Genomic DNA, 13,437 nt, shown 5'->3' with positions numbered 1-13,437 from the left:
CCTAGAATGAAGCATGCTTTTCACCTTTTTTTCCTTCTTTTAACACTTTTCCTTCTTTTCTGTATACATATATATTTATTTTTTTACAAATACAAACTTATGATACAATTATATATCTCATTATAGTTGCTACGCAGCTCCTATATACCCACCCACAAGTGTCCCCCACGTCCACCGGGGGAGCATTGTTGGTTATGCATTGTGAGAACTAGTGCCCCCTTCCCCCTGTATAGCTACTGTTATTGTTCCATATGTACAATAATAATTTATATGTATAAATAAAAAAAAATTGTAGACTGTATACCGTTTGAAATTTGCTACTATATTCTAGATACCATTTAACATGTCCCTTCTGAAGAAGCGGTTCCCAACCGCGAAACATGTAGAGGAGCATGTATCCAGTGGGGATCCACTTTTCCTGTGACCTCCCTATTTCAGTGTCTTAAGTATCAGTGGAATTACTGTATAGCTAGACTGACTTTCAATAGCTTTCTTTGTATTTTTAAAAATTGTTTTTTTTATTAATTCAAGATTTGCTGTTTTTTTTACTTCTTTTGTATAAATAAAATATATTGTTATTTTTACCCTTTTTGAGACTGAGGTACAGAGAAAGTCCAATTTTCCATTTGAAGACTACCAGGGGGAATTGTCTCCTTTTCAAATCTTTAATTGTTAAATGGATGAGGTACCTTTAATTGCTATATCATATAGGCTCAATCTCATTGTAGGGAAAAAAAAATGTCAGTGGCCTCCGCCTCCCAAGGCACCTCCCCATCAGGACAAGCTGGCATTTGTGGATATTACTGTCCAGTACAGGGGAGGAAAGCATTTTCCCTGCTGGAGCGCCAGGGAGTGGAGCCACCACAGCAAGGCGCCCCTCGTGCTCCGGTTCAACCGGATCAGATTGTCCAGGGACCGAGGATTCTTGTCCCATTTGGCCAGAATCTCCCTTTGCAGGGGTCTAGCATGAAACTGAGCAAACGGAACCGCCTCGAAGAGAGAGACCATCAATTCCAGCACTTGCATGCAAGTCCTGAGAGATGACCGCCAATTGGACAATAGGAGTCAAGTCGCATCCTGCGATTTATGCAGCTTTTCCTCCAGGAGGACACACTTGAGCCAGGGCCGAATCCAAAGTCAGGCCCAAGTATTCCAATCGGTTGGATGGGATCAGAGCAGATTTCTGAAAATTCAGCGTCTAGCCAAACTCTTGTAAGGTTCGTACTGTGATGTCCAAATCATCTTGTAGGACAGACCGAGACTCTGCTTGCAGAAGGAGATCATCCAGATACCCCAGTACCACAATTCCCCTCTGACTGAGCAAGGCAAGCACTGGGGCCAAAACTTTTGTTAACATCCGAGGAGCTGAGGCGAGACCAAAGGGTGACACCACTAATTGATAATACTTCTCCCCACAGCAAAGTGAAGAAATCGCTGATAGATGGGGATATGAAGGTAGGCATCCTTGATATTGATAGAGGCTAGAAAATCCCCTTGATGAAGGGATGCCACTACGGTGCGCATGGACTCCATTCTGAATTTATGAACCCGCACAAAGCGGTTCAAGGCATTGAGGTCCAAGATTGGATGGACCTTGCCCTCCTTCCTGGAAACAGTAAACAGGTTGGAATAAAACCCCTGAAACCATTCTGACCCTGGAACTGGCACAATGACCCTTTGCAAAAGCAAATTCTGTACTGCTCTGAGAAGGCCCTGACGCTGATCCTGAGAAAGGCGCATGTTGGAAGGAAAGAACCTTGCCAGGGGCAAAGACCGAAACTCGATCTTGTAACCAGACCAGATCAACTCGTGAACCAATTTGTCTTGAATGGAAGAGGTCCACGATTCCGGGGGGAAGTGAAGACATCCGCCCACCCCATGTATGGGTGAGGGCGCCCCTTCAGGCAGAGGAGGGCATGTCTGTGGAACCAGCAGAGCCCATCTAAGACTTAATAACCCAGGGTCTCTTGGAACCTCCCGAGAAGGCACGGGAGGATTTGGAACTCTTGTCCTGCACCCCTGTGGGACAAAAGGGCCACTTGTGAGCTGAAAAGACAGGACCACGTTTACGGTTAGGCTCTCTGCTTTTTGTAACCTGCGGAAGCAGGGTACTCTTACTTCCCGCAAGACCTTTAATGATATCCTCCATGGAAGCTCTGAACAGGCGATCCCCAAAAGAGAGATCCGTCAGCACCTTCTTGGAAGCCTGGTCCGCGGACCAGCAATTTCAGCCAAATCATGCAGTGGAGGGTCACCGTAATCACAGATGCCCTGCAGGCTAGCTGGGCCACGTCCAGGGAGGCATCACAGATATACAGTAACCCCTGTATCAGTTGATCGCCCAATTCCGCCAGCTCAGGGGGATGTGGACCCCCTTCCAAATCCTTGCGCAGAAGCTTTGTCCATTCCTTTAAGGTCTAAGAGACCAAGGTAATGGCAAACACTGGCCTCAAAATTGAACCTGCCACTGTAAAAAGGTGGTGGACTAGGGATTCGGCTTTCCTGTCTACAGGGTCTTTGATGGAGTGTCCTCTACTGGTAGCAGAGTGACTTTATTTAACCTGGAAACCTAAGAGTCCACCACCGGCGGGACTGTCCGTTTCTTCAGGAGGGACTCTTCAAAGGGGTGCCTCCTAGCGAAACGCTTGGGTATCCCAGTCATGCGTTTTGGGGAACCCCATTGACTAGAGACAATCTTGTCAAAATAGACAGGAAACGAGAACACCTTAGTTACCTTGGACAGTCTGTGTGTACCAAATTGCACCGGCCCAACCGACGCACCAGTAGCTGGGTCCTCCATTTTCCAAGTTTCCCGCACTAATACAATCAGTGCCTCCACCAGTGCTTTTTCTTGCGCAGATTTAGAGAAAGAGGATTCATCCTCAATGTTAGAGCACTCAGAGTAAGTGGACGCAGGCCCTGTGGGGTGACTCGTGTCCGTGGCGGCCAAATCAGCCTCGGAATCGGAGGATGCAGAGGAAGCAGGAGAGGGCGGGGGCACTTTTTACTGTGTCTTTTCTGGGGAGCCAAATCTACTTTTAAAACCAGTGACTGTAGGACCCCCATCATGGCTGCCAGGGGGGCCTGAGGTCCGGAGGGTCCCGCAGCCTCTGAAAGAGGGTCAGGTGGTGAGATGTGCTCTGGGGGGCTCCATAGCGACCTGGGGACCACCAGCAATATTAGCACAAACCTAAGAAACCTAAGAAAAGGCTGCATGAAAAACAACCACCGCTATACCAATGGTACTACCTGTCCCAGTGCACCAACATTGCTACTATAACAGGAGAAGAGAGCATATACCACCCCAGGGATCCACCACCACCGCTGTAGGAATAGAGAGAAAACGCCAGCAGCTTGTCTCCAAGTTGGTCAGAGAGGAAAAGGAAACGGCCTTTCCATCACTAGAGCCCCCCCCCCGACCAAGCATCGCTGCTGGAGGCTACAAGAAAATAGCCGCCCATAGACTTCTATGGGAAACTATTAAAACATGGCCGCCTGGCTGCACAGACATGGCCGCCAGGTCTCCATGCATTAGGCGAGAATGAGAAAATGGCAGCGCCATGTGATTACCACACGATCCCTGGGCCCCAGGGGGGCCCACAGGTACTTTATTCAGTAAGCGGGAGCTAGCTAGGAACCACCCTCCAGGCATATGGTACGTATTAAATGTAAATGGAACCGCCGCAGTGAGCTCCCCACCCCCCCCCCCACACCTCCAGAGCTCTCCGAAACACCCCATACAACATAGTACCTTCAGGGGGGCCCAGTGCAGGTGAACCCACCAGGGAGCAGGAGGTGCCATAGGGGTAGGAAGGGCACAGGAGGGACTGACCAACCCATCTTGGAATGGGGGTGCTTCAGCTAGCGGTATGCTGCGACTAAGGCCGTGACCAGGTCGTATGCGTCCTCGCAAGGTGTTTCACTTGCCAGCCAGCCCCCGTCTAGTGGGGCTATGTCGCGGCCAACCTAGTGCAGCGCTGCAGTCTGCACGTGCTCGCTGGCCAGACTGGGGGGACCGTAAGGATCTATAATATCCAGTGCATCACCCAGTCCGGCAGTTGATTATAGTTCTCACAGGAACCAAATTGATTGTAGTTCTCACAGGAACAGACTTGATTGATAAAAAAAAAATAACAAAAAGGAAAACAAATGTGTTTAAAAAGAAAAAAATGCTAGGACCAAAGATCCCAGCAAGGAGCTAGGTCCTTACTCCTGACTAGGCAGAAAAAAAATGAGATCCTAGAGCAGGAAGTATACCACCTGGGACTGCCCCATAGGCGTAGTTAAAGTTCTGTTAACTTTGTTAACCCTTTTCGGCCTAGTGTCCTACTCCTAAGAAGGGCAGCATAACCCAATGGTCAATGAAGATATGAAGCTGTGTCCGTCAATGAACGAAAGAGAACATTTTTTTTTTTAAAACTGTGAAAAAATAAAAACTTTGAATGTGCAGAATAACGGTACCTAATATTGGCTATTGGCCTGAAGGGTGGCCGGAAAATCCGGAACGGTATCGACCCTGAAAAAACGATATTGGATCAATCAATAACTGGAAAGCCATGATTCAAAACCAGTGATGATACGAGACTATATCCAAGAATTTGATCACCAACTTAGCTTCAGAATAAGAAAAAAAGATTTCTTCTGGAATGAGGTGGATGCTCTAAGTCGGTGGTCACATTTTTGTGCCAGCATGGTGAAAAGTCCTTAAGCTTGGGTAATATCAGATGCCCCTTAAAGGGAAAAGTGCATACTGACCTATTTTCCATATAGGACCATACCTTGAGGTGAGTGTACACGGTGACAGGTGGTGGAGCACATGAAGGCACAAACATTGGATTTCCTGCACTTGTTTTGCACAGATATTTGTTGTGGTTTTTAACAAGCACATTGGATGGTTTTAAGTTTTTGTGCATATTGGGACACTTTAAAAAAAAAAAGGAATTTGTGACATTGACAGTATATTTTAATGATATTAGTTTCAGTGGTGTCATTATTATTTTCCAGCATGCTGGTTTTATATTTAGTTAGAGTTTTTTTAAATTATTGTACAAAATAGGGTTGTATAGTTGAAATTGGACTGTGCAGCACTATTTGTAAGGTTTTAGTATTTGTTAGGTGTAGGAAAACATGAAGTGTGGGCGGCAGTCAACATTTAATCCCGGTTCACATTTGTGCGATGCAGAAACGCTGCGAATATACAGCGTGTTCCCGCATCGCATCCGCACCCCTGGCAGTTCACACTGCCATATGCGATACGCAGGGGGTGTCAATTAAAAGTTAACGATACCCCCAGTTGAGATCGCATATCGCAGTGCGATCTGTAAGTTCGCACAGAATTGGATCGCAATAGTGTGAACCCCCATGCGATCCGATTCTGCTGCGGATTAAAAAAAGGTTCATGTGCGTGTTTAGTGCAAGACCATCCTGTTAACAGTGTATGAGGAAATGAGGATAGAGGAAGGCCTATGGATGTAATGAATTTAGATTTTGCCAAAGCATATGATATGGTACCCCAAAAACATTTAATTTACAAATTGTACAAGTCTGTTGGCATTGATGATAGTAAACCTATCTAGATAGAAAACTGGTTACAGGAGCAAGTGCAAAGGGTGATGATAAATCGCGTATCTTCTGAATGGACCGGAGTTGTAAGCGTGGTACCCCAAGGTTCTGTTCTGTGACCAAATCTTTTTCATTAACAACACAGAAGTTGCTATCAATAGCTCAATCTCAGTTTTTGCTGATGACACAAAGCTAAAAAAGTTATAACCTCACAACAGGATATAGCAACTATCCAAGAAGACCTTAATAAAATAGAGGGGTGGGCAGCTACAAGGAAAACGAGGTTCAATATCAGAAAATGTAAAGTAATGCACTTGGACAAGGTGCCAAAAACACAAATGCAAGTCACAAGCTAAGGGGAGAACCTCTGGGGAAATCAAGGATGGAAAAAGATCTTGGGGTCCTAGTAGATGACTAAGAAATAGCTTGCAATGCCAAGCTTTAGCAAGCAAGGCCAGCAGACTATTAGCATGCATTAAAAAGGGTATTTACCCAAGAGATAAAACTAGAACTCTACCACTTTACAAAACTCTGGGTCGGCCATTTTTTGGGTATGCCATCCAGTTAGGTCACCAGTCCTCAGGAAGAGTGCTGGAGAGAGTTCAGAGAAGAACAATAATGCCAATAAGGGGGATGGAGGATCTCAGTTTTGGGGAACGGCCACATGGCTTAAATTTATTTTCCCTGGAAATGAGAGGCTTGAGAGGAGACAATTGCAAATATACAAATATATATACTTTGTGATTCTAGCATAGGGAGAAAACGATTCCGCCTCAGGTTGCTTAAGAAGACCCGTGGCCACTCAATGAAGATGGACAAAATGCAGTTTAACGATAGACTGTGTAGGGGGATCTTTACGGTTAGACCTTTAAGGACATAGAACCCGGTGGTATCAGCGGGAAGTGTTGATAATTAAAAAAAAATCTTTGGATGGGCATCTTCGGGAACAGAATATACAGGATATGGGACCTGGTAGAGATATAAATACATACACCCATACTGGTTGAACTGGATGGACTGGTGTCTTTATTCAACCTTACCAACTATGTATCTATGTAACATGGACTTCAACTATTAGTTTGGCAGCACAATGTTGCAATACTTCAACTCCATTAAAAAAATTTTTGGCATATCAAAGGGAAATAGATTGTTTTTTTTTTTTTTTTTAATGTAATGCTATCTTACCTGGAATGGGGACTGGCTGTTGTAGTTTTTTATTTCCTTGTTGGCTCCTCTGAAAAGCAAAACCCGCGCACAACTGTCCTGTAAAACAAACCCGAAATAAATTGTTGAAAAGAAATCAAAATACTTTTACACTAAAAACTGCAGTTCATAGAAAAAAAAACAATAACAATATGCATGTTTTATATGACAAAATGTGGGATCAGCAAGCACGCACTTGGTGCGGATAACAGGTAAGCCAAAAGAATAGTGTCAGAAAAACACTGGCCCAATGAGGATGGCTTTGAATTTAGGCAACTGTAAGGCCTCGTATACAAGATCAGATTATCGGACGAATTTTCATCCGTTTTTGTTGCATGCTAGTCTTATATGGAAAGTGAAGAGGTTACTTTCATACAAAAATTCTCGTATGACAGACTTTAACTTCAGAAGTGATGTAATGTGTTGAATTGTTTTGTATGTATTCTTTCATTTCCGAGCATGCCTAGTCTTGCTCGTACGATTTTTTTCGGACTAAAACTTGTACTAATTAAACGAAAATGGGACGTTGTGTTTACGTACGGTAAAAATTTTATAGCCTGCACATCCAGTTTTTGTGGTATGCAAATTCGTAATCGGCTGTTGAATGCACCATACTAACAATCCGAAAATCGGCAGATGATTAGTCAGCATAATTTGCTAACGATTTTCTTATTGCGTGTACGGGTCTCAAGGCTGAGCCTCTGACAGACAAATGGTGCATCTGGGTCCCTTGGAAGGTGTCAGGTATCAAAAAAGGGAAAGTTAAAGGACAACTGTATTTGTTATAAAAAACTTCTCTAATCTTCCTTCTCACCCCTCCTGAACTAACCTGTAATAACACCTTCTGCCCTAGCTTCTTACTACACTTGCAATCAGCACTGGCTGTACCTATACACTGAGACTTCAGACTTGCATGGAGCTGTCCTGGGAAGCAGCTACAGCATCCAAAGATGATTTGTTTTGCCCCAGAAGAAGAAAACATTGCAAATACATGACTCTGGTATAAGGATAAGTAAGAAAGTGGGGTGGGCAGTGTGGATGTATGCAGGGGTGGGCAAATTATTTGTAGTCTGTAAAGCTGCAAAAATGCCCATTCATGCTAAAGCAGGTGCTGACATGACTCCTGTCAACCTGGATACTGCTTACTTCAAAGTCAGTTGAGAATTAGAAGGTATTTTCATTAATTTCTAAGCGTGATTTATTATGTTCAAGTGGTAAAGGCCTGCAAGTACCTTCACTTCCTACCCACCCAGCAATGAGACAGTTCCTTTTGACGCCATTTGAACTGGAAGTGTACATGCTGCTTACGTTCTAAAGCCAGTTGCATGTTACATACCGTGAACTTTGTGAGGATATGCCAAGGGCCATTCTTTACCCACATCTATACACTGTAAAGAAGTGTTTGCACTTGGGCAGTGGTTGAATTCAGGGCCCAAGAATTGTTCCCGTACAGGGGCCTTTAGTGACTTTGTCCACCAATAAGAACATTTGAAATCACGAGGGATGGGGGTGGATTAGTATAGCTCAGTGTTTCTCAACTCCGGTCCTCAGGGCACACTAACAGGCCAGATTTTAAGTATTACCTTGGGGAGATGCAGACTAGAATACTGCAATCATTGAGCAGCAAATTATATCACCTGTGATGTATTTCAGTTTTCTTGCAAACCTGGCCTGTTAGTGTGCCCTGAGGACCGGAGTTGAGAAATACTGGTATAGCTTATTATAAAGGTAAAGTTGCTCTTTAATGCCTTTATAAAGAGGGTGCCCAAAACATGGGGACTACGTAGGTGCAATTTTACTTTCTGTCACCTTGCTGTGCCTTCTCTCAAGCTATTGTGTTCAATCTAAAACAGCTCAATACGTGACAGGTTAGCTTTAAAAGGGTAATTGCAGTATCAATTGGCACAGGACTGATGTGTATTTATTATTCTACCTGCACAAGACCACAGAAAATGTTGGTTCTATATCAATGAGGTAACATAATAAAAAGAGTTTAAAAAGAAGATTACAGATCGCTAGATATGCAGCAAGACCTTTCCAGGCGGGAAAGCATTATATCTTATGACAAAGTGGTTTAGCTGAGTAAAAGGAATTGTCAGTCTACTGTATGCTTCCTAGACAGGAGGACAATACTTTCTTGTCCTGAGTAGGCATCCTTTGTGATGGCTTTCCACAAGTGGTAGTTAGTGCTCTGTGTTCTGTTATCACATTGATTCTATCTGCCTTGGCAGCTTGGGAATATTCTTTTGTCTTACAAAAATCATTCTTAGTGCTGCTCTGATGCTACACCTGTATTCAGCACCTGTGCGATCACACTGTCTCTGTATAGGCATTTTAATACTTAAAGAGATAGAACACCATTGCCCATATACTGTATATGGCCTGCTTTAGATAAAAGGAACTAGTGCTTACAGACAGAAAACATTCTTTATGTTTTTCATATCATCACAATACTCTTGAAGGTACAGAGTGGAATGTACATTTTTTATATAACAGGACAGCTGTATTTGCTTCTGCATTGTATTAGTCCAAGAATTTATGTCCTCTCTATTGTATATTAAAACAAAGGGAGCGACAGGCCTTCACTGCCATTTTGATTGCTACAAAGTGGTTTTAAAGGTGACAATCAGGCATGTTTGTACCTCTATGTGCTTCTGTCATGCTGGTCAATACTTATGCATGGTGCATAGCAATGATGATGTGCAAACAGTATTAAGACATTGCTGACAAATTTCCATAATCAAATCAGTAAAATATTTACTCAAAACGGTTACTTCAAATAATCACTTTTTGGTTTTTTTTTTACTGTTGTTACATCACCCTGACCTTCCTTATTCTTCTATCTGGTTTTTAATAACCATTTTAAAGCTTACCCATGAGTTTTAGGGCTCGTCTATATGAGCATTTATATATCTGGGCTGCTCTTCTTTACTGCATACAGAAAGTCAATGTGAAATCAAAAGCAACTCAAAGCAGCTTGATGCAACTCAGAAGCTGTTAAAAGCAATTCATTGAGTACTTACGACCAAAGACTTGAAAGCACTTGAAAGAATAATGTATTTGACTCACGTCTGACTCTGAAATTTTTAGAAGTTCTCAGTTCTTCTTCCTACACAAATGCTTAGACTCAGCCACTAGTACAGCAGGGGATAAGTTATTACTCAACTCCCAAAGTTACAATCAAATTTCAGCAGCAGGAAACCTTCTTTTTAGCAGCACTGCAAATTCTACATTCTCTGTGAAGAAATATTTTGCGTTCTGTTCATCTGTACAGAGAACAAGACACAAACCCAAGCCAAAGTCTGCAAAATGTAAAGGCAAATTGTTATAACAGAAAAAAGGAGAAATATGAGGACTGCCATCATTGACAATCTACTGAAGCCTAGAGGTCTGCCTGCTGGTTGAAAATGAGAATATAATTTTAATATGCAATATTTTATATATACCTAATTAAAATAAAGAAAATGATTTTCAAGATTTTCATCTTTTAGCACTGACCAAAATTAAGAAAATATACACAAAACCATGAGTCACTACCTTTCTAATGAAAAGCACCACTGACCTGGTTGTAGAGGGCGCAGATGTGCAGTGCAGTGTTCCCAGATGCATTTTGTGCCCCCATGTTGGCGCCATAAAACAGAAGGTGCTCTAAATGTTGATAGTGACCGTTTCGACATGCCTGTGAAGAAACACATTATTTAGTTCCAAAATGCAAAACAAAGTTGTAACAATCTTGAATGTTTGACTATAAATATAAAGTTTAGACGAATTGTTAAAAAATATGTGTTTTGCCTCAAACCCAAGGTGGCACCAAACCTAAACCACATTCCTATTCTTGGGAAGTCCAATGGAGAAACTTCCCCTCACTTCCAGTTTGTGTCACTGGTGCAAGAAGACAAGCAAATAAAAACAAACAGCAATAAAAACATTCCTTATAACCCTTCCTCACTCTAACCACTTAAAGAGTAACTCAACTTTTTTTTTTTTTTCAATTATTTTCTTTATTATAATTAAATACACAATTTACAATCATCACCACATTTGTCGTCAAGAATATAATACAGTTTGACATTTTATTTACCTAGGTCTATACTATCACATTCACTTTTTATATCCTAGATGATTGTTTACATCAGAATACGCTCTAAAGATCTATTTTCTTTATATATAAATCATATCCAAGACAAAACACAGAACAAAACAAAACAAGATAAGACGAGACAAAACAAGACAAGGCCAGACAAGGAAGGAGAAAAGAAAAAAAAAAGGGGGGGGGGGAACAGCCTAAAAGGGGAAGAGGTAGGGGACGAAGGACGATGTGAAAAGGGGGGGGGGGGTAAGGAAAAATCCTCTCTGTACATCATTATTCCCCTATTTTCATCCATTATCGCCTAGTTTTCTATCTCCCAAAAATTACTTAACAGGTCACACTCTTCCGAGTGAACAAAATTATTCCAACAGCTCCATCTCAAAATATACTTATCTAAATTTATTATTGGCATTAAATACTAGATTTTCTAGTTAATAATCTCCTCCACTTTCCTAATGCACATATTTATGTCCGGTGGTACTGTACTTTTCCATTTAAGTGGAATACATATTTTAGCTGCATTTAATAGCTGAGGGATTATCAAGTTTTTATATTGACTTTTAGGGATGCTGGAGGCGTGTAAGAGGAAGAGTGCCGGGTCTAATCCCAATTGTTAATCTGTAAATTTCTGAATTTTTTCACTAATTCGTTCCCAAAATTGTTTCAGTTTAGGACATGACCAAAAAATATGTAAGGTTGACCCTCTTCCTGTCGCACATCTCCATCATCTATCATTATTTGCTCGTGCAACTTTATTCATTTTCACTGGCGTTTGATACCATCTTGTTAAGATTTTATAATTAACTTCTTGTATCTTTATACATGTAGATGATGAAAATGTCGATTGAATTATTTGGTCTTTCCTTTCTGTAGAAAAGGTACATTCAAGTTCCTTTTCCCACTCAGTTACGGTATATAGGAAAGATGATATTGTTCATCTGGTCTTATTAACATTGCATATAACCTAGATATTGCATGTGTCAAGATACCTCTTTGAGTACATAGTTCTTCAAAGGGTGTCAGGTCAGGGTCCTCCCGATTGGGTGTTAACAGAGATTTTAGAAAATGTCGGAGTTGCAATGCTCTCCAATAGTCCAGTTTAAAGACACCTGTAGGGTCCATCAGCTCTTTCATTGCAGGCCATCCTGTCGGTGTCAAGAAATGGTTCAGCTGAAAATATCCTGTTTCCATTAGGGTTTTGAATACTTTATCCTGATATCCCGGGGTAAACTGGGGACTTCCCAGCACTGGGTACGAAGCCGAATTATTTCTTATTAGTTTGAATTGGTCAAAAATCTTCGAGCCCGTTTTAATCGTATGTCCAATAATTGGATGTGTACGCATTGGTTCCGGTAAAGATCGGAAACACCATGGAGCTCTTCTAAGAGGTATCTTAAATTGTGTTTGTTCTAAATTAGGCCAGAGTTTTACTTCTGTATGCCGATACCAGTCTATAAATCCTCCCAATTGAATAGCCTGATAATATTTCCGCATGTCCGGCACCGACAATCCTCCCTCTTCCTTCGGGAGTGTAAGGATTTTTTTACTAAATCTAGGACGTTTAGCCGCCCAAATGAATTTCATCGATATAGTTTCAAGTTGTTTAAAATAGCTGAGTGGGATATTTATTGGCAGGGTTTGAAATAAATATAGAAACTTTGGAAGTATGCACATTTTGATTATGTTACATCTACTGAACCAGGAGTGGAGACCACTACTCCAGGTTTGTAGTTGAGTCCATACAGATTTCAGAAGGAGGGGGAAGTTATACCTAAACAATTGAGAAAGCCTAGCTGGTATATGGGTCCCCAAATATTTTAATGCTTCGCCTGTCCATTTCAAACCAAAACTTGATTGTAATTGTCGTAGCTTTGGTTGTGTTACTCCCACTCCCATAGCTTCCGATTTGTTTCAATTATTTTAAGATTGGACAAGGCCCCATATTTTTTAAACTCAGATAGGAGATTTGGTAATGATAACACAGGGTTCGTTAAAGAAAACAACATATCATCTGCAAATGCTGATATTTTATATTGAGTTTGTCCCACTTTAATCCCTGTGATGTCCTGGTTTAATCTTATTTTGCACTTAAAAGGTTCCAATGATATAAAAAAGAGCAAGGGCGAAAGGGGGCATCCTTGCCTAGTCCCATTCTGAATCCGAAAATCCTCAGATAGGACACCATTTGCCCTTACTCTTGCCGTAGGAGTGGTAACTCCACTTTTGTGGGAAAAAAAGCAAATAAAGAAAAAAATATAGCGTATGCAATTGTGATAAAAGTCATATTGTAATTGAATGATATTAAAAATTACCTTTCCTTTTCAATCTGCAGCTCTGTATTTTCTGAATAAGCAATGCAATATGGCTACCTGGAGGTGTTCTGTACACAGAATGTGTACAGAACGCCCCACAGAAACATCATTTTCTGCTCCTGTGATTGGCTCACCAATTTTCCCAGAAGTCTAGACTAAGATTCAAGTCAGACTTCAGGCATTCCCTGCAACAAAAATGCCATTTTTGGGAAGATACTTCCAATAAGTAATCAAGGCTAAAGGGATGCAGGTCTGGCAGCTTTCCTCATT

The 13,437-nt window shown here is 41.7% G+C and overlaps 1 protein-coding gene across 4 annotated transcripts in view; it reads right to left on the bottom strand.

Moving 5' to 3' along the window:
• SHANK2 (SH3 and multiple ankyrin repeat domains 2) overlaps positions 1-13,437 on the bottom strand; it is a 976,209-nt gene that overhangs the window by 606,537 nt on the left and 356,235 nt on the right. For all 4 annotated transcript variants that reach the window (XM_082271109.1, XM_082271110.1, XM_082271111.1 and 1 more), the window contains exons 8-9: positions 10,328-10,444; positions 6,748-6,825 (exon numbers count right to left, since the gene is read on the bottom strand). In XM_082271109.1, coding sequence (XP_082127235.1) covers positions 6,748-6,825; positions 10,328-10,444 — 195 coding nt within the window. The remainder of the gene's footprint in view (positions 1-6,747; positions 6,826-10,327; positions 10,445-13,437) is intronic.

The sequence above is a fragment of the Pelophylax lessonae genome (genome assembly GCF_965119305.1).
Source record: "Pelophylax lessonae genome assembly, chromosome: 10".
Taxonomy (NCBI): Eukaryota; Metazoa; Chordata; class Amphibia; order Anura; family Ranidae; genus Pelophylax; species Pelophylax lessonae.
The sequence above is the reverse complement of the archived record's forward strand: the minus strand, read 5'-3'. Positions and strand labels throughout refer to the sequence as shown.